At 45.5% G+C, this 22,520-nt stretch overlaps 1 protein-coding gene across 1 annotated transcript; it reads right to left on the minus strand.

Annotated features, from left to right (window-relative positions):
* Window positions 1-323: 323 nt before the first annotated feature.
* Window positions 324-22,136, minus strand: klhl5 (kelch-like family member 5; the record flags this gene model as incomplete). The annotated part of the gene is made up of 11 exons (XM_080859102.1): window positions 324-602; window positions 1,396-1,567; window positions 2,353-2,565; window positions 2,841-3,003; window positions 3,900-4,124; window positions 5,105-5,291; window positions 9,562-9,774; window positions 10,909-11,105; window positions 12,000-12,136; window positions 14,968-15,150; window positions 21,628-22,136. The coding sequence occupies 11 exons, from the start codon at window positions 22,134-22,136 to the stop codon at window positions 546-548; spliced, it is 2,256 nt and encodes a 751-aa protein (XP_080715228.1). The 3' UTR covers window positions 324-545.
* Window positions 22,137-22,520: the final 384 nt, after the last annotated feature.

The following is a 22,520-nucleotide window of genomic DNA, read 5'->3' on the forward strand; positions in this document are numbered from 1 at the left end:
CAGCCTAATCCAGAGTTGATATGCAGAAAATCTTTTGGGGACGACCCCTGAAATCCTCTTCCAGCAGATGCAGGACAGTGGCGGCCCTTTCAAGCTGGTGAGCTCCTCTTAGATACAGGACAGTGGCGGTTCCTTTCAAGCTGGTGAGCTCCTCTTAGATGCTCTATGCCGTGCTGAGCAGCTGGCGTCTCGAGCTAGGCTGGAAACAGGGGCAGAGCCAGCACCCACTCAGCTTGCCCTGGATGCCACTCAGCCTGCCCTGGATGTGCCCAGGGTGAGCTGGGTGACGGACCATGTGAATGAGAGAACCACTGAGAGCCTGAAGGAATGTAGAACACTGCAACCCAATTAAGATCCACTACAGTTAAGACCTCTTCTTTCACGAGGAGCAGATCCGTTTGCACGTGTTATGTGTGTGTGTGTGTTTGACTGCATGTCAACACCTAGTGTCTTAGTGAGGAGGAGTTTACATTCTGTACTGTGGGAGGGCTGAACCGATCCCTGGAAACTGCTACGAAGAAAATGTTGTGAGGCTGAACATGGTTTTAGAGTTTGACTGCCACCACACACGCACCAGCCCGGCCCAGGCACAATGGGGCCACCTGAGAGAGAGAGAGAGAGAGAGAGAGCGCAAGAGAGAGAGAGAGCGAGAGAGAGAGAGAGAGAGAGCGCGAGAGAGAGAGGGAGAGAGAGAGAGAGGGGGGGGAGAGAGAGAGAGAGAGAGAGAGAGAGAGAGAGAGAGAGAGAGAGAGAGAGAGAGAGAGAGAGAGAGGGGGGGGGGGGGGGGGGGAGAGAGAGAGAAAGAGATATTTTAGTACAAGGTCAATGTAAAAGACGGACTTCTTGTGCAGGACATCTTAATAATGTACATGGCTCAGCAGTACCTGGCCCAATTTGAAAAGCTAAAAAAAACAGGGGACTGTTGGAGGGAGAGAGAGATAGAGAGAGCGAGAGCAAAAGAGAGGCTACCACTAACGTTGTCTACCTACTGTCAGCAGCATGAATTCCATTTCCATAATAACAGGGCATGAACACAACACAGCTTCGTCTTCATTACCATGGCATGAAGGAGGGAGGGGGTGGCACAGGAGGGGGTGGCACAGCCAGACATAAAATATGTTGGCAATTGCAGTGAGACATGGCCATGAGGAAGGAAGACATGGATAGAGAGCAAAAGGGAAAGAGAGCAGGCTCTGACACTGTAGTGACTATAGAGATATGACAAGAGAGACAGATGATCGAGAGTGCGCGAGAGACAGAGAGAGAGAGAGAGAGAGACGGACGGACGGATGATAGAGAGACAGATTATCGAGAGTGCAAGAGAGAGACAGAGATATGAGATGACTCCCAGAGAAGTAGTTAGACATAGAAGTGATGACTCGTTCCCCTGGTTACCTGTGTCCACTCATTGGTCTGGGGATCGTAGGCCTCCACAGTGTTGAGATAGGACTGCCCATCGTACCCCCCCACTGCATAGAGACGGTCACCAAGGAGACACACTCCCACTGCATCCCTGCTGAGGCTCATGGGAGCGACCGCCGTCCAGGTGTCTGTCTTTGGGTCATACCTGGAGAGAGATGATGGTGGGGGGTGTGAACAGATTCACAAAAAAACCTCATCTCCAAACACACACAAAGAAACCTAAGTACTCACAGTCTCAATGCCACCTGAATGTCATTCAGTTTGCAAACCAGAGATATAAAGGCCTGTGATGAAGGATGAATGGTGGATAGTTGTCATCAGAGGAGCTGGCTGCCTATTTTTGACTCATATCTTTACAGTCTGAATGAAAGATTGTCTTTGGAGGTTTCTTTCATCTCTGTATGGATTTCTGTGGACTTTGTTTTTCTTTTTTACTATGATTTATTTGTCAGAACCCTCTTAATGGGACACATGGGCGTCAAGTGCAATACAAATACAATACCAGCTTTCACTTGGCTCCTAGATCATAATTCCAGTGAAAACAAAGCTGAGTTGTGGTCTCTCAGTGCCAGGCTAGACATTTACCCAGTGGAGCGGTCACCTGTAAACCATGGACTGGGAAAGTGGATATTTGGGCACTTTGTTCCTGGTAGAATCACCTAGGCAACCATCCTCTTAGTGTTGCTCATTCAACCTAACATTCAGACTTACATTCTATGCACACAAGTAACTAAGCATCCAGTAGAGTTAATCTTAGAGTAGTGCAGCTGCTCACAGGAGTTCTTAGCAGGCATATACAATTGACCATTCTTGGTGTCCGTGAACTAAAACACTGAAAAAAAACACAGCTCCTTCTACGAAAGCCTAATTTCCCTCCAACTGTGGCATTGCATGCGCTCTTTGACCCCGTGCTGCCCTCCGACCCCTCACCTCTCCACACAGTCAGACAGACGGGAGGCCAGGCTGGAGGCGGGAGCGTCATGGCCGCCGATGGCATAGAGGAAGCCGTTCCAGGTGGCTACACCCACTCCCCCACGCCGCTTGGCCATGGGTGCACAGCTGCTCCACTTGTTGGTGTGTGGGTCGAAACACTCTACTGACTTCAGGCACGAGCTTCCGTCCCTGCCCCCAACTGCATACAGCCTGAGCAACACACACATACACAATCAGAGACTGCATAGACACACCAAACCAGATTACACATACAGTAGAGTCATATTCTATATCCATACTTTAACATCTTGTGTAAGCATACTGTGCTTTCATACTGTGCACGTATACCTTACATTTTCAAAATTAGAATATATACTTAAGCCTCACATTCCGTATTTTCTCTGGTGGAATAACACACACACGTACACACACACACACACACACACACACACACACACACACACACACCGAACAAAGGCACTTACTTGCTGTTGAGGACTGCAACCCCCACAGTGCTCCGAGGTGTTGCCATGGAGGCCACAAAGCTCCATTGGCGTGCCTGAGGATCCCAGCGCTCCACAGTGCTTAGATAGCTCCAGCCATCATGACCCCCCACTGCATACATAGGGCCCTCCAACACTGCTACACCTACAGCACCACACACACACACACACACACACACACACACACACACACACACACACGCACACACACACGCACACACACACGTGAAAAGAGGAAGCTGTTTACTCCAATTTGGTGAACATATTTTAGGAAACATGAATTTCAGACAATGACACTAAGCTGCTGATTAATTCAAACAGTGAAGGGGGATTGCTTTTGGCTAATACCGTGTGTACAAACAGAAGGAGCCTTCGGTAAATGTGACTCACAGGTTTATCCCACTCTTCAAAACCCCGCTCTCCGTTTCTCTCTCTGACTTTACCGTTCCCTCTTTCCCTCTCCATCATCACGCCCAAGCCTTCACACACAATCCAGTGATTACAGGGCAGATAACTGCTTTTTGACACGTCAGTGATTGAGGGATTTAGTGGTGAGAACAGCTGCACGACACAGATGCTGCTTGAGCTCTGATTCCACCACATGGGAAATCAAATTAACACACTCTCAAACATACACAACTACCCGAAGCAAACTGGCACATCTGTCCGCGCGCGCGTCAGAACCTAATCCCACTGTAGAAATTCAAACAGAAGACGGCACACAATCTCCTTTCATTCCCTCCTCAAAAGCCTTTGCAGTGGCAGCCAAGAATAAATGAACAGTGGAAAAGCGGTGCAGAAGAATGAGTGTGTGTGAGGGGATGGAGGAGAGTGTGTGTGATGGGATGGAGGAGAGTGTGTGTGAGGGGATGGAGGAGAGTGTGTGTGAGGGGATGGAGGAGAGTGTGTGTGAGGGGATGGAGGAGAGTGTGTGTGAGGGGTGGAGGAGAGTGTGTGTGAGGGGTGGAGGAGAGTGTGTGTGAGGGGATGGAGGAGAGTGTGTGTGAGGGGATGGAGGGGAGTCGTAAGAACTAAGCGTACCTAAGCCGTGGCGGTGGGTGGACATGGGGGGCATCACGCTCCAGGTCTTGCTGCGGGGATTGTAGCACTCCACTGTGTTGAGGGTCTTCAGGCCGTCCCGGCCCCCCACCACGTAGAGACGGTCGTCCAGCACGGCCACCCCGAACTGCAGCCTGCGGCCGCTCATCACAGCCACCTGTCTCCACGTGTCCCTCCGCAAGCAGTACTGCTCTATAGACGTAGCACCTAACCAACACACACACACACACACACACACACACACCATTCATCATTGTTTATTCAGGGAGAATTGACTGAGCACAGGGCTCTTTTGCAGCAACGCCCTGACTGAGGCTACAGAATGCAGAAGAAATATACATAAACAAACGAAAACAGACCAAATAAATAAACAAAACACATTCAAAAACTCAAAAATTAAGTATAAAAATGGTATTTCTTAGTGGAAGCAAGGAACTATCAGTGATGTGATATTGAGTCTGCGACTTAATAACAGCTTCTAATGGCATGCTGTTGCTGGATTCCGCTGACAAAGAGGACTCTGCTGTACTGCAACAGCAATTCCAAACTAATGTACTGGGACATCTAGAAGTACGTCTCATTTTTCATGTTTGCCCTTGATTCCTCCATCCTCGTTGCAACATTCTCTCATCACTTCCTTCACGTTTATATTAGAGGAGCTAGAACGGAAGGAAGGAACCGGTCGGAGGAATAAAGGAAATGAGAATCACCCAAGGTGATCGGGGATGTTAAGATGATGCTTTTGAAGCCTCTTGCTTAGCAATAGAGGCGCGTCTGGGACAACATCAAAACACAGAGACACAGCCAGATTAAGTGGATCCAGTAAATGAACAGTGTGTACTAAACTCTTTCCATTTTAATTTGAGCTTTAATTCAAAAGATTAAATATCTCTCCCATGGGTAATGAAGGTCATACTCCCAAAGCCTGGCTGCACAGATGGAGCGAGAGAGATAATGTGTGTGTGTGTGTGTGTGTGAGTGTGTGTGTGTAAAGCAGGGAGCGACACAGGCATACAAGTTTAGTTTCCATCCCTGCGATTGTACTCTACTGTAAGTGTTGCTTGTGTTTACCCTTGGTGGCACACACTGACGATGGCTTAAGGCCGAAACGCGTCTGTGCAAAATAAACTGGTCTTCTTAATATTAATGAGAAAAGCTTGAGAGTGCGGTTTTTATTCTACTCATACCCTTGGTGGCATCCATGCCGCCCACAGCGAACAGGGCTCCCACGGTGGACTTGCGGGGCCGCGTGCGGGGGCTCTGCAGGAGGGGGCGGCGCTCAGGCAGCAGGTGGTACTTCATGGCCTCCATCACCAGCCGCTGGCACTCCACACTGTCCCTCAGCAGCGGGTTGGATTCCATGTCGGCCAAGAACTACAAAACCACAAACAGAAACACACTACATTACCCTTGAGCCCTACACAGCGCATACTTTCCCTGGAAGGAGTCACCTACTTACACCACAGAAAATATACCAACTAAAGGGGGAGGGTAGCAAGCTATCCTACACCCACACAGACACAAATAAATACAATTCCTAGGTTCCCAGACACCCCAAGCTGGATGGTAACCTGACGTGCAGCAACAGAGATTACTCTCTCTCTCTCTCCTCTCTCTCTCTCTCTCTCTCTCTCCTCTCTCCTCTCTCTCTCTCCTCTCTCTCTCTCTCTCTCTCTCTCTCTCTCTCTCTCTCTCGCTTTCTCAATCTTGCTAGAGAGAGAGAGGGAGAGAGAGAAAGCAAGAGAAAGCAGGAGAATGAGGAAGAAACAGGGTCATTATCCCAGCCTGCCTCATACATAAACATCAGTGTGTCCCCTGGTGGCTCAGCCGTCTAATCCATGTGAAAATGACACCTCTCAAGCCCCATTAATGAGCCCTCCGCTGGTTGCTCCCGCTTTCCTTCCCTGCTCTGTTCATCCCTCGCTCCAACACAAGGTTCTCTCTCTCTCTCTCTGCAATCTCTCTCTCTCTCTTTCCTCCCCTGCTCTTATCATCCCTCGCTCCAACACAAGGCTGCTAAGCGGCTGCTTTTAATTACAGAAAAGCCGCTCTGCTGCTCTGATCCTCTCCTAATGAATAACAACCTTTACACACAGACTAGCCCTTCCACCTCTAGTTTGGGCTACAGAGAGACAGGAAAACATAGATAGGTAGACAGACACATAGATAAACAGACAGACTGAGGGACAGAGATAGTGTGTGAGAGAAAAACAGTCATTTGGTGAATGCAATGGTTCTATTCATCCTTTTGTTTCACAATTATAATTTTTTTTTTTTAATTTTTAAAATTGTGATTCATGCATGTATGTTTGTGAGTTAAGTGTATAAGCTACGGGATGACCTTAATTTCCCTTGGGATCAATAAAGTATCCATCCATCTATCTATCTATCCATCTAAAGCTGTAAAAAACAACCTCGGCCCAAGTCCCTTCAGGCTCCTATAGTGTCTCTGTCCCTTCCCATTCTCAACAGTGGCCAGTCACTTCATTTGGGCCCTCTGTTCCTCAGTCCCTTGATTCAGCAAGTCATCTATGTCATGTTCCACTCCCTTAACGTAACCTCTTCATCCAATCTACTCTATTCACCACCAACATAGTCACATCACACATCTCTTCCGTCAGCTCGTCAGTCGGCTCCTCACTCTGTCACACTGTCATATTTACAACCCCCCGTCTATCTATCCATTAATCCATCACTCCATCCAGCCGTTCTGTCGACCCATCCATCCATCACCCCCCCCCCCCCTCCACCCTACTCTCTCCTCATTTCTCATCCCTTTCTTTTGAAACCCAAATGTGATGAGGTCACGTAGCCGGGGCCCACGGAACATGCTCATTAGCATCTACGCAGCAGCAGAGGCTGTCACCTTCAGAGCTGTGCTCCACGGAGGAACGGCTTCAGCCCAAACATAAATATATATGAATCCATAAATAATGCATAAATAATGCACACAGGAGAAATGAGAAACGATCTAATGGCTACAGAAGAGAATATAAAGCTGCCATGCCAGCCAGGGACCGGAGAACAGTGGATTTACATTTTTATTGGAGCTGCACTGTGGAGCGAACCACACACACACACACACAGACGCTGGACACACTCACACACACAGACGCTGGACACACTCACACACACAATCACACACACAGACGCTGGACACACTCACACAGACACACACACTGGCAAACACACACACACACACACACACACACAAACAAAGACACACACACTGGAAACCACACACACAGACACACACACACAAACACAGACGCTGCACACACACACAGACGCTGTACACACACACACACTCACGCACGCTGCACACACACAGACACACACAAACACACGCAGACACACACGCAAACACACACAGACACACACACAAACACACACACCACGCAAACAAAAACACACACACACACGCAAACACAAACACACACACACACACACACAGACACACACGCAAACACAACATTCAGCAGTGGGCCACAGGGCCTCAGAAAGCCATCATTTATATTTTTTTGGGAGTTCCAGCTATGAGACTTGTTTACTTTCCAGGTGACCTTCCCCACGGATCAATCACATTATGACAGAGAGGCAGTGCAGAGCCGACAGCAGTCTTGCTTGACCTCCATTTATTCTCTGTCACAAAAACTGTCAACACAGTGAAGGTCAATGTGGAAAAACTTCATATCAGTCCATCAGTGCAGAGATGCTGTGGCGGGAGTGCAACCCGCATCAATTCTAAACGCTAGTGTGGTAAAACAGACACATGGTCAGTGTGCTTGGAGCTTTCCAATGACAATGTGACTCATACTGCTGATGCAGATCCAGTGAGTTTTATTTGTATACTGCAACCTTTTCAGTGTGTGTGTGTGTGTGTGTGTGTGTGTGTGTGTTTGTGTGGTAAATGTATACTGTGTGTGTGTTTGTGTGTGTGGTGAATGTATACTGTATGTGTGTGTTTGTTTGTGTGTGGTAAATGTATGCTGTGTGTGTGTTTGTGTGTGTGGTGAATGTATACTGTATGTGTGTGTTTGTGTGTGTGGTGAATGTAAACTGTGTGTGTGTGTGTGGTGAATGTAAACTGTGTGTGTGTTTGTGTGTGGTAAATGTAAACTGTGTGTGTGTGTGTGTGTGTGTGTGTGGTGAATGTAAACTGTATGTGTGTGTTTGTGTGTGTGGTAAATGTAAACTGTGTGTGTGGTAAATGTAAACTGTGTGTGTGTGTGTGTTTGTGTGTGGTGAATGTAAACTGTGTGTGTGGTGAATGTAAACTGTGTGTGTGTGTGTGTTTGTGTGTGGTGAATGTAAACTGTGTGTGTGGTGAATGTAAACTGTGTGTGTGGTTGTGTGGGGGGTGAATGTAAGCTGTGTGTGTGTTTGTGTGTGTGGTGAACGTGAAATGTGTGTGTGTGTGTGTTTGTGTGGTTTGTTTTCTTAGCTCTGCACTTGATAGATTCCTGAGGCAGTGAGTGTGCATGATAAGGAAATCCTCTTTAGACCTCCAGTGGAGGATGAAAGAGCAGGAGCAGGTTAGCACAGTGTCTCTGCTTGGGTTCGGTGTGGGGAGATGAGGGAGGGGGGGGGGGGGAGAGAGAGCAAGAGAGAGAGAGAGAGAGAGAGAGAGAGAGCGAGAGAGAGAGAGAGCAAGAGAGAGAGAGAGAGAGAGAGAGCAACAGAGAAAGGAAACGGGGTAGTAGAGTACACCATCCTCTCAAGCCTTCAAAAAGACTGATAACACAGCAAGCACCAAAACACAACACACAAGCAAAATCCACACACAAGCACACACACGCGCACATAATCTCTCTTTCTAAGGACATAAACACACCCCGGTGCGAATCAGACGTCTCATTTTCTGGTGTGTAAAGGTATGAATCTGGATGTGATCAAATAAAAATCACGTCCATTCACACACACAGAAGGCTGATCATATAGTGTGAATTCATGTTGAATTTGCATGAGATGGTGAGATCTGTGGTTGGGTGTTGATTGTATGGGCTGGGTAAATGAGTGAGTGAGTCCCTGTGTGTTTTGTGAGCTGAAGTGAATGCTATACTCAATGTCAATGTTATGTTTGATATATATGTTACTGGCTTTTTTAAGTTGTTTAGCCATTTTCACTCTGGCAGGGGGACTGCCAATGGAAACTAGCCTTTTGGCTACAATTAGGTGCATTTACATTTTTATGTTTATTAATGTACACTGTCCCTCTTCATCAAATAAACAAACTGAAACTTGACTCCTCCTGTCTGACCTGAGATCTGTGGTTGGGTGTTGATTGTATAGGCTGGGTAAATGAGTGTGTTTTATGAGCTGAAGTGAATGCTATACTCCTCTCCTCCTGTCTGACCTGAGATCTGTGGTTGGGTGTTGATTGTATAGGCTGGGTAAATGAGTGAGTTTTATGAGCTGAAGTGAATGCTATACTCCTCTCCTCCTGTCTGACCTGAGATCTGTGGTTGGGTGTTGATTGTATAGGCTGGGTAAATGAGTGAGTTTTATGAGCTGAAGTGAACGCTATACTCCTCTCCTTCTGTCTGACCTGAGATCTGTGGTTGGGTGTTGATTGTATAGGCTGTGTAAATGAGTGTGTTTTATGAGCTGAAGTGAATGCTATACTCCTCTCCTCCTGTCTGACCTGTGGGTGCAGCAGCGGCAGGCGGATGTGGGCCAGCAGGTTGGGGAGGTGGTGCTGGCGGGCGGTGCAGTCGTAACGCACCCAGCTGAGCAGGGCCTGGACCACGGTCTCCTCCTCCGGCACGTTCATGTCATCAGACGCCAGCAGCTTCTCAATGTCACACGGAGGGAGCAGCAGGAACTCCTGATTACGCATCACATCCAGGAAGTGCTCCTGCAGAGACGGAGACGGAGACAGCAAGACTATCAGGTTTCTGGGCGCATTTATATGAGATCTAGCTGGAGTGACGGCCTTTACAGAAAATAGGTTTTTATTCTTTATTCTTTATTTCAAGGATAGCCCCTTGAGATGTACCATCTCATTTTCGAGGGGGGTCCTTCCAATATTAACAAACAATACAAAAGATAGTCGGGAGTAAGTACTACACATAATTCTAACACATAAACACAGAGACAAACACAAACAGACACAACCATGCACACTCCAACAATGCTCCCCAGAACTAGCCCCCACATCCCCACCCCCCACCAGCCAGTATTACAGAGTACAATCACAATCAATATATAAATGGAACCCCTCAGCAAGGTTTTAAAATGGAACAGAGGTGGTGGCCAAACTGAGATGTTCGAGTTTAAATGTGACGTGCAACTCCAGTGGTTACAGCACCAGAACTGAAAGCATAGTGGGAGAGGGAGAGAAAGGACATGGCTGTTGTGTAAACAAGAGAGTGTAGAGAGAGAGAGAGAGAGAACGACAGAAATACATACAGAACAAGTATAGGGTAAGAAAACAGGAAAAGAAAAAAAAAAGAAACACACACATCATTAAAATACAAGCCTGAAAAACAGCCACGACACGAGACGGAGAAAACAGAGGAGATGGAGAAGAAATAGGGTAAATTAAGTGTTCCCCCCCCCACAGTTTCCATGGTAACCCCACTGGTAACTCTGAGTGTGCTATTATGTGTTATATTTCTGAATGAGATTCTTTCCAGAGCAAAACAACATCAAACAGGACATAGCCAGACTTGTCTGACCCAAAATACATACACAAACTCACTCATGCGCACACACACATACACACACACACACACACACACAGCGAGAGAGAAGAAACCCTGGCTGCTTTGACATATTACACAGAGCCAGCAGCACTGTTCCACTGACTGAGCACTGGAAAATGTTTATCACAGTTTTACAGCCTCACATTAGCAAGGGTCAAGTGGAAATGTACCATTTATAATTCACTCGGCTGCATCACTGTGGGTGCCATTTGACCTGCATGCGTGTGTGTGTTTGCGTGTGTGTATTTGTGAGAGTGTGTCTCACCATAGAGAGTGTATCTCACCATAGTGTAGTTGTGTGCTACTTTGTGCAGGTCCTGGCAGCCTTGTGCGTCGGCGAAGGACCTGATGCCCAGGCAGTTGGAGGGGTGCAGCTGCTTCATGAGGAAGGAGCAGCAGGCCTGCACCACTGCAGAGAGCTGCAGCAGACAGGAGGCAGACAGCAGGCTCTCAATGGTGTCCTCTCGCAGCTCCAGACGCCCTGCTCACAAACACAGCACACTGGGTGTGAGTGTGTGTGAGTGTGTGTGTGTGTGTGAGTGTGTGTGTGTGTGTGTGTGTGTGTGTGTGTTTGTGTTTGTGTATGTGTGTGTGTTTGTGTTTGTGTATGTGTGTGTGGACTTTAAAACAGTCTACAGCAAGACAAACACTATTGTTTCACTATGGAAAATAGTCACATCTTTAAAATCTTCAATAATGTAAGTGTAGATTTTGTATTGCCAATAATGACCTATAAAGTAGTAAACATTTATATAAAGATTCATAATGTAGTCGAAATATTGATTTGACATTTTTTTTTTACCCTGTTCAGTCTTTCTGAATGTGTAAACATATTTCCCACTCTGTTACATAGAAACGTATCTGTACACAAAATGGCATCAACATGCCTCTCTGCTAAAGAGAACAGTTAGATATAAATCCAACGGATTAAAAGCTTTAATTCTGAATTCCTGCCTGAAGAGATGAGATGCGTCTTCTCGTTAACATGTGTGTGAAATATGTATGCGTATGCAGCAGAACATGTTCCATATGTAAGACGGTTGTGTCTAATGACTGGGGTGAGCTGCAGAAAAAGGAGGGCATGTTTGCTTGCTCACTGCTCGCAGAAGTCTGCCGTTGCAATTATAGGTGGAGCATGTTAGAGGAAATGGGGCTCTGGTTGGAGATAAAAGGAATAAAAGGAAGAGGGGGGTGGGGGGTGGGGGGGGCTCTTTTCATCTCAAGTCTGAAGGGTGTCCTGATCCCCCTGAATGACTGATCTTAACTCTCTTAAACTGCTGAATTTATATTCAGTATAACTGGTGTGCTTGACCTCATAACAGTGGAAAATGTATTTTGTGCTGACACTGCTGACGATTGAGCTTTGAAGCCTTACCTGTGTAGGCATACTGAACCAAGACCCACAATGCATCTGGGTCCACACCTTCCATCTTAACCTCCTCCTGTTTGGCTTCGCGCACATCACTGGTAAACATGGCAGCAAAGTAGTCGGACACGGAGGACAGGACCAGCCTGTACGTGGGAATGGGAGACAGAAAAGAAAGAGGGAAGAAAAGAAAGAGGGAAGAAAAGAAAGAGGGAAGAAGTAAAGGAAGAGAGAGTTCACTACTGCTCAGTGTCTGTGTGTCATGAGATGCCGACATGTAATGTGTAGAACTTAATAATTAAAATACATAATGAATTAATGGTAGATAATGAATATGATAATGATGAATAATGATAATGAATAATGAATAATGATATTGAACTACAAAGAATCAAGCAATATGGAACCATGTTTAGCTAGTGGTCTATGGAGTTCATTGTCCTATCTTTAAATCAAGAGCATGGTCTTTCAATTTGAGAGCATTATTTATTTATTCCATGTTCGGATGCTTTCCCCTCAAAAGCCCTGCTTGCGTGCATATTTTCTCTGTTCCTGCTCAAAACTGTTTGTCTGCACTCGGATATGCCGTTGCTTGCACAAATGTCTTCTTTTTGAGTCCTCACCCTCCTCCTCACACTCAGGCACGTCTTCTGCTCACAGATTTCTGTGCTCCCTTTTAGATTGCTGTGAAATGACCCTATTAAATGACAGGACAAGGACATTTGTGCAACTGCAGAGCACATTCAAACGCGAACAGGGGTTTTGAGGGAAAACATTACAAAATCTGAACATGAAAAGAATAGATAACGCTCTCAAATTGAGAGATTATAGATTTGGGACATTGGTTTAACATAGGGGGAAAAAACTCCATAGTGGTCTAAAAAGTGTGTTTGTAGTTTTTAGGTACAGAATTTAGGTTCAGAATGTGCCGATATATGCATATGAAATCTTCTCTATGAATATGAGCCTGTGTGAAATAATGACAAACATTTCGTCATTTAGCAGACGCTTTTTATCCAAAGCGACTTACAAGGAGGATGTATACACATTTTCCAGAGCACGGCTAGATAAACCTAACCCATTATCTCTTCCCCACTGGAGCGGTTTGGACTCTCTGCAAGCCACATCAAACTGCCGAGACCCGACATCCTGCAGAGGTCAACTCTGTTCTAATGTCACATGTTACCAGATGCTTTGTCAGCAGACACAGTCACAGAGCTATTGCCATATAATCAACGCATTGCACGTGCTGTCAATGAAGAACGCACTGTTGCGCTCTCGGTCTGTATCGTTTCAACTGACAGAAAAAAAAAAGATGAATCATTTGGAGCTTTAGTAGCTGGATCCGAGGGGCCGCACACCAACATTCTGGCCAGTGAAACATTAGGCCATTTGGAGCACGAGCTGAGAGCCTCTCCCCTCCCCTCCCCTCCCCTCCTCTCCTCTCCTCTCCTCTCCTCTCCTCTCCTCTCCTCTCCTCTCTTCTCCCCCTCTTTCCTCTCCTCTCCTCTCCTCTCCTCTCCTCTCCCCTCATCAGTTCTTTGATTCCTGAAGCTGTTACTCCCCAGGGCTGTGTTCCTGCCTGTAGAGCACCAGCTGCTGCTCTATGAGCTTCACAATGCCTCAATGGATGTGAGTTGTTGTTGTTTTTTGAGTTAATTGACTTCCATTTTAAAAGTACTGATCTCCTTAAAACTGCTTCTCAGTAAATTTTGATTGCATAAACCTGTGCACTGCTAAGCTACATTGTAAGCACACTTTGAGACAAAATGTTTTTATCTACAATACAGCATTATCCACTCTACATAAAAACAGACTAGTCAAAATAATTGTGTGTGTGTGTGTGTGTGTGTGTGTGTGTGTGTGTGTGTGTGTGTGTGTTACTGAACTGGTTATGATGATCGGGGAAAGAGGTTGCAGTAGCGGTCATAATTTTTTGATCAGGCAAGAGATCTTGTTTTTGACCAGTGAACCCCGTTAGGAAGAGAGTCCTGTCTGTGAGTTAAAGGTGGCCTCCTCCCACTACCCATGCACGTGTTTGCTTGAGAGAGTGCAGGACCACACCTGTAGGGTGTGACGGCCGTGGTGCGCCCGCACATGAACTCTCACTTCTCCCCATCATTGCAACCACTAGCGCACCCAAACAGACATGGTTTGCACACACACGCACACACAAACACTCATACCACTGATTGCAATTGGATCCACTTGATGGAGATGGCTTATCGCCTAGACTGGCAGAGGGGACACAAAGAACGGTTTGGGCCAGACCACCTGGATAAAGTGGTTGGTTTTTTACAAACCATGAGACATTATTTATTACATAGCTTTCTCTTTGTTTTATGATGGTGAGGAGGGGCTATGTTTGTGTCTCGGGGTCTGTGTTGTCATTTTGTATTGTTCAGTTTTTGTGTCTACCCCCGTGTGTAAAAATGGTGCTGGCTGCCAGGGGTATAAATGTTCATTGTTCTGTCTTGTTCAGCTACATAAGTCTTGACAGGTATGGGCATTTATGTGGACCTGGTGTACTGCTGATTTTTGTCCTCTACCCCATTTAGAGGCTAGCAGGTATTTTAATTGAGCTGTTTTACTGCTGCATTTTGTCCTCTACCCATATAGAGGCTTAGCAGGTTCTGTTGTGTTTTTAGCCTGCAGAATGTTCTCCTCTGCATATAGAGGCTTAGCAGGTGATGTATATATGGAGACTGTTGCTTTTAGTTTTCTACTAATTCAGAGGCTTAGCAGTCCTCCAGGATATTGGATGCCTAAATAACCATTTATTGTTAAACAATCACTCTGTCTCTGAGCTTTCGGCCAAACCCACATTTTCGACGGCAACCGAGGCTCGGTCCGTCACATAGGTGTAATATATTTCGTATCCTGTGTGTGTGTGTGTGTGTGTGTGTGTGTGTGTGTGTGTGTGTGTGTGTGTGTGTGTGTGTGTGTGTGTGTGTGTGTGTGTGTGTCTGTATGCTACCTGTGCGCCGGTATTCTGCGGTCTCCGGCGATCAGCACCACGTCACACAGCTGCCGTGTCCTGAGGTACGTCTCCATGCGTCTGAAGGTGTGCTCGGCGTGGCTCAGCGCCTGGAACGTCTCTTCGGGGACACACGGCTCCATCGAGGCGCATGAGGACAGCGTCTGACTGCTGTTGGACGTCCTGGGCCAAAACACACACACACACAAATTGCATTTGCATTAAAATAAAATATCACTGTGAAGAGCTACTCTATTTATGGACCCACGCTCACAAACATCTAAAGGCAGGGTAGGCGATTTATGGTAGACGCATTTTTGATATCATTCTTGAAATTCTCTTTAAATCCTGACAGCAATGAAATACATCAGATGATCTGGCAATAAAAAGAAGATATTCTGATGGATTGGGCGGGCAAAGCAACCCAACATGCCTCCCCTCAGTCTGGCTGACAGAAACCACTTTAGTCAGCTGCCTGAAACCTGTGTTACAAGATGACGCAATCTCATAACACAATCCTTATTGCCCACCTAACTGACCAAACAGAGCATACTAGGCTCATCAAGATTGAAGCATGTTAATATTTTATAGTAGACCCTAAAACACATTTATGGACACTGAAAATGAGCATAATCTTTAAGACATAAAAGTCAAAGAGATAGTTAATTTCTTGCATGATTCAGTGCCAGCCATTTAAAGACAATTGAAGACTAATAGAGAGACCAAAAGACGGAGAGGGGGTAGCGAGAGAAAGTGATAATTGAGTCTACGAGGGCTGAGGGATGGGAGGGGGGTCTGGCCCTTCCAGTGTCTTCCTTCTGGGCTGTGTTAGTGCTAAAAGCTCTGAGATGGAGAAGCACACCTCCCTAATGGCTCAATGAGTCTGTCTGACTCCTACAGACGTCACATCAAAGTAGCACCCAAGGCCAACATTCACTCAAATCACATCCTCCACTGCTAAGTCCCATTCATTCCCATGCTATCGTTCATTCATACTTAAGCACACACTTCACACATCATTCCGATGCTCTGCAAAATGTCTTAATGATCATCCTTAGTAAATTATTTATGAAGAGCGGAGTCATTCCACTGACTGCTGCTAGAGGCAGGGACATTACAATTGTATGTAAAAGGTCACATTACTCTATGGGCCCTCCAGAAGGAACAATATGAGAGCACAACAACCCTTAATGTTCCTCTTTATTCCTTTCAAATATGTCCACTCTAAACGTGCATGTGTTTGGACTATGTGGAAGACAAGAGGAAGTGAGGAAGAATGACGTGCTGGATATCAGTGGAGGAAGGTGAGAGAGTACCATGTCTAAGGGCTGGGAGATCATTGGGTGAAGGTGAGAGAGTACCATGTCTAAGGGCTGGGAGATCATTGGGTGAAGGTGAGAGAGTACCATGTCTAAGGGCTGGGAGATCATTGGGTGAAGGTGAGAGAGTACCATGTCTAAGGGCTGGGAGATCATTGGGTGAAGGTGAGAGAGTACCATGTCTAAGGGCTGGGAGATCATTGGGTGAAGGTGAGAGAGGACCATGTCAAAGGGCTGGGAGATCATTGGGTGAAGGTGAGAGAGTACCATGTCTAAGGGCTGGGAGATCATTGGGTGAAGGTGAGAGAGTACCATGTCTAAGGGCTGGGAGATCATTGGGTGAAGGTGAGAGAGTACCATGTCAAAGGGCTGGGAGATCATTGGGTGACCAGTACAAAAGGTCAGGGATGAAGCATAATACACCAGTAGTCTTTCTTAGAAGGTCACAACACTGCTGGGCTCTCTACCTCTCAAGAGATCTTTCGCTGCAGAATGGAACACCTGCCATCTCCATTGTCTTCTACAGCCTTTCATCGCTCTCTTCATAATCACTGGTTCTCTCTACTCTGGTGACAGTCTGCACACTCAATGTTGCACTCTACACTGTGCAATGAGGTTCCCCTCATAAAATAGGCTAGCATATGGCACCAGATACAACACACACACACACACACACTAGAGATGCGCGGTTGGCGGTTGCACCCGCGGACTCGGGTGACGTGACAAAAAATAATATTTTAATTAAATTCGGGCGGGTGGCGGTTTACCCAACGAAATTCAAAATATCTACACATTGTTAAATGTCATTACCTACATTCAAGCACATTTTGAAATAATCCAATTTTCATCAGGCAGTAAATTGGCCTAGTTCCGTGCATATAAAGCAAGCAAAGGATTTAAAAAAAGTTTAAATTAAGTGACGTTCCCTCTCATTTCGCGTCTCCTTGCAGCGCAAACCTGCAAGCTTTGAGTCAGCTGTCAGTATTGGAAGAAGCCTTAACGTGTCGTAGATGGAACTGCCTGGGTTATTTTGTTTCGTTAGGCTATTAGTTATATTTTAAAACAGCCAGTCATTGTAGCCTACCACTCGTGGAATAAGGAATTTCAAAGAGATGATGGAGTGATTTGATTCAGAAGTGTCATTGGGCATTGGCAGCGCAAGTTAAACTTCTAGCTCAGTAACATCACCAGCTAAGAAAGAAGGTAAGAAAAGTAGTCGGAAAACTTTGATTTGCAAGGCAAGCAGGCAAGTGTTGGGGTTGTTACAGTATAAAGCCTACAATGCGGTCGAATTTCGGAATTAATAGACTCGTGTCGGCGTTTCCTTAATAGGCTCTCTTTCATTTTGAAAAAAAAAAACAGTAGGCTATATTACCATATTAAAATGGTATACCAAATTGCGTTTTATTACAATGATAAAAAAGTGTAGGCCTACTAGCCTATTGTAAGGTCAGGTTTGCCGATGTGCTTGGCTATTTTAAAGTTTCTCCCTGTGCATCGATCGGAGACAGACGTCACTTCACTGATGATATTCTGGGGATAGGCTACAACATAGCCAATAGGCTTTCATACTAGGGACTTTATCCTTTAAATATCTTTGCGGCATTGGATCAGTCTCCTTTCAAGAACAGGCAATAACTTTTTTGGCCTCGCGTCAGCAGCGCCTATATCTAAAAACAACAGGCGGATGGCGGGCGGGTGCGGTTTTGAAAATTGGTCAAAAAAATTGGTGCGGATGGATAGCGGACGGATCATGCGTTTTGTGATGCGGTTGCGGATGAAATAATAGCCCATCCGCGCATCTCTAACACACACACAGCGACACAAATGTCCTGGTTCCCTTGAAAAGCCAGGGCTTGATACTGAAGGTAATGCAAAATTCATCCTGGGAGCAAAAGCACAATACCAATTACAATCACACTAAAGCCCTGGATACACACACTAAAAGTAATGGGAAGGACATGACACACACACACAACTTATGAGCTCCACATAACCTTAATAACAAAGAACTTGATTGATTATGGCCTCACTGGTACAGCAAATCCGCAGGAAACTATCTATGAAAACAAATTAGTCTCCCCCCAAACCACCGCTCCTTCTTTTATGAGACTTACTGTTCATACACTATCAGACACACTGGCCACACGTTAGCAGCCAAATTACACATACACACCTAGTCTTACACTTCACATCACATGTATTTGCTGTAAAGCACTTTGAGCTGCATTCTTTTGCATGAAAAGTGCTATATAAATAAAGTATTATCATTATTATTATTATTATTATTATCATCATTACACCATGAGAAGGAGAACATTTGATCAGTTCAGTCAGCTTAACATGTTAAACAGACTCAATACAGTGAACACAATACAGGTCAGCGATTACAGGACCAATGCAGAATAAATGTACTGTACTGAATCATAAAACCAACATGATATGTCATCAGAGATTAAGGAAACATGCTAAACTGAAATACTGGATTCGCTGACAACAATGCTACAGGCAGTATATTCTACTTTGAAGTTTCTGTTCCAGAGCAGAATGTCTGTTCATGTTTTGGCCTGAGGGATTCTGTCCACGGTCCATTTCTCCAGTACCATTTTGTCACCCTGGGCTGCCAGATAAAGACACAAACCCATTTCTCCAGTACCATGGGTTGCCAGATAACGACACAAACACAGCGTGCGACCGCCAAGAAAGTAAGCAAACGAACTGGACCAACAGAGATCATGTTTGACTGTGCTTCTCTACTCTGCATCTTGGACCAGGACCATACCCGTCAGGTCTCAACTCCAACACCAGTGTGTAGCCTATTTTCAGAGCAGTGGTCTTGTTTTTGGAAGTACAGACTTGGCATTGCTTAACATACATAGCCAGCCATGCATCTAGCTAACACTGACAGAGTATAAAAAAAATCAAACCAGCCTGAGCTTTGAGTCTGGGGAGTGAGACAGCGCTCTCAGTTTGGAATCCCGCTTGGTGTCCCGTCTACATATTGCTCCTTTTCACAAAAAGAAATAGCCTAAATAATCCTGTTTTGATGTTACCCCCTGCTTTACCACTTTTGTCCCACTAAAGAGGTAGAACCCTTTACATACTGGTCTATATTGTGGTTTTCTGTGTGATGCATGAGCTGTACAAATAGTATAATTGCGTATTTTGAAATCCTGAAATCTGGTATGCCACAAATGTATTGTATTTGAATTATTTGTTTTAATAATTATTTGTTAGTAATTTGTAATTGTTCATGAGTATTTGTGTATATAGCTAATTAACGTGCGTTTGCGTTTGTGGTGAGAAGCAGTCGTATCGTTACACGAGTAATCTCTCTCTTTTGGGACCCTCCTGTTGTAGAGGACCTGTACTGTGTGTGACTGGCATACTCCCTCTGTGAATTTCCTTTCTTTTCTTATAATCATAGAGCAAAAAAAGCACAGCAGGTTCAGTCCAGTTATGGCATCACTTGACTTCTACCATCATTGAACACAACACAGAGAAAAGAAGAAAGCACTGCTGCTACATAATGGGTCTGTGTGTTTGACAGTTTTCAGTCACTCTCACTACATCAAGCTGACCCCCTGCTGATTGATGCACTCCTTCATATCAGTTAAAGGACCATTAGGCTGTGTCATACCCTACATGAACACGCCCAAATGACATTAGCTAAACACCAACCCCACAAATATGCAGACACTCAGGGAGAGATGATGCAAATCAGTGTTGAGCGTCAGAGACCTAATGAGGTCAGAGACTAGTCACACTTGTCCTCAAGCTTCTGCCGTCAATCACATAGTGACTAATGATTCCCTTCAAGACTGATACACAAACACTCCCAATGGTCCTCCAATGGGCTTTGTTCACAGAGAGGCTTCTGCTTCTGTCTACATGCTGATATCAGTTCACTTATATCATGAATCTGCATGAATGAACTGTAGTCTACAGTAAAGAACACAGATAACATACAATATAATCATATAGATAAAATGCAGGAGATTAGAGTAGCCTTGTGATTAGGATTTGTAGCCTGTGTGTATATGCATAATCTGCTGTATTACCTTTTCCACAAATTGATGCTAAAAAAATGAAATTGATGTCTATTTCTGTACATTGCACGGATACAAACATAATCTAAGAGTAAACATGTATCTAAGAGAACAGCTCAGACAAGAAACAGGCAATGTGGAGCAATACAGTACAAAGCCATGTCTTCAAATGGTCAAACAATAAATCATTGAATTCAGCCATGATGAGTCCGCTATAAATACGTCAGGCTTTAGAGGTTCCGTATGGTGCAATAGGACCTGTGTGTGAGGTGACAGCGTATGAATGTGACTCTTGTGACTGGATGAATTGCCTGTACATATGGGAAGCAACCGTCGAGGGCAGGGCAAGTGGTAAAAATGCTGAATGAGGACGCCGATTTGTGTTCATAGCGATCATATCGTTACAATATATTTTTTCTCCTGATAGGAACATAACATTTCGATGGCTCTTCGTTTTCTTTGGATTTCAAGACCCTGCCTTGTCAGACACTCATACCTGATTAAAACACTTTCAATCAAGAGTATAGCGGATAAATCATTACTTCGAAACACAGCACAAATATGCACCCTATCGCACCCTCCATTTTAAGAAGATTTTAATCTACAAAAGTAACTAGATTAATGAAAATCAGGTGAGAATGGAATTGCAAACGCCACACCCATTAGATGATCCATTAACTCACTAGACTTAATATGAAAACCACGCCGCTGAGACATTAAAGATATGCCTGCGTTGAAAGTATGAAGGCTTTCCTGCCGGGTGGCTGCGAAGGGTGTTTCGTCACGATATATGGAAAAACAACCGTTGTCTCTCAGGCTGTGAAGTCAGTTTTAGACTATGACTCAGTTCTCAGACATAGTCTATGGTTTTGATCCTATATGCATGCCATAACCCCGCTCTCTGATAACAGATGGCATATTCTAATATGAAACGATTTGCTAAACAAGGTGGGTGTATGCCCAATGCTGAAAGCCTCAGACAAGCAAAAACGATATGCTGAAACGCATGTACACTAACTAGAATGATTGCATTTCAAGCTTATCTTAAAGTAGCTAAAAGTTCACGCCCAGACGTTCTAAACGCCCTGTGCCATGACAATATCCGTCTAATATCTGAAATTTGATACATAGCCTACTGCTTCCCTACGCTAGAGGTAACATAAAACCAAGTTGAACAAAGATTCAATTGCAAACATCTGCCTGTACATCTGTTCCTAGACCGCAAGGCTCTATGACTCGGTTTATAACACTGAAAATGTACGTCTTATTACTAGACAAACTGGCCCATTTACTTGCATGAACTGCTATCGGAATCCACGTTGTTGTTGTTTTCCTCCACACCCGTGGCGTTTTCCACCGATGAAGACGTCGCGGCGACCTCAGTAGTCACACCAAGAACCGAGCGAGAATGTGGCGGAGGCATCCAGGGTAAAGCCGGGGGACTTCGACACTCCTGCTGACTAAGAGAGCGAGGGCAAGCTGTGGCGCCCGTGGGCACTGGCCCGTTACTTTGCCTTCTCGTGTCTCCAAACTTTCTGTTGTTGTTAAGGTTGCCCGCAGAGCCGCCCCCGTTGCTTGCACTACTCGAGCCCGTGCCGTTGCTGTTACTGGCACCACCAGTGGAAGGGGAACAGCCACTAACGGAAGGTAGGTCGCCAGAGGTTCCTGCCGTTCCTCTCCCAGTGAAGAACTCTCCCAAAGGGGGCTGGTTGTGTGGTGGTGGTGATGTGGGGTGACCGAACCATCTCCATCGGATTCGAAGGATTTGCTTCACATCGAACTCCTTTCTGGAGCTCGACATTCCATCCAGTGACACGACGGAACAAGATGGAATTCTATGGTGGACAGCCGCCCCGAGATCGTCTTGGCAACCGCAAGCTGAGATGTAACTCGAGAACACCGAGGAGGCTGACGGCTGCACACATAGGCAGCGAATGGGAATGAGGATGGATGAGGAGAGAACACTCCTCTCTCTTTCTCTCAAGTGGTGGTGACATGCGTGCCGCAAAGCGCATCTATTCCTACAGTACCCAACTACCATCGTAGGCTCAAATGGGACCATTTCCTCTAGTCTAGATTATTGAAATTATTTAAATGAAAAACGAGGCAGGGCATCTAAGTAAACAGTCAGAAAGAACCTATTATGTCTGTAACTCCGTTTTCTGTTATTCTTGACATTTGCTGA

The sequence above is a fragment of the Sprattus sprattus genome (assembly GCF_963457725.1).
Source record: "Sprattus sprattus genome assembly, chromosome: 20".
In the NCBI taxonomy this organism is placed as follows: Eukaryota; Metazoa; Chordata; class Actinopteri; order Clupeiformes; family Clupeidae; genus Sprattus; species Sprattus sprattus.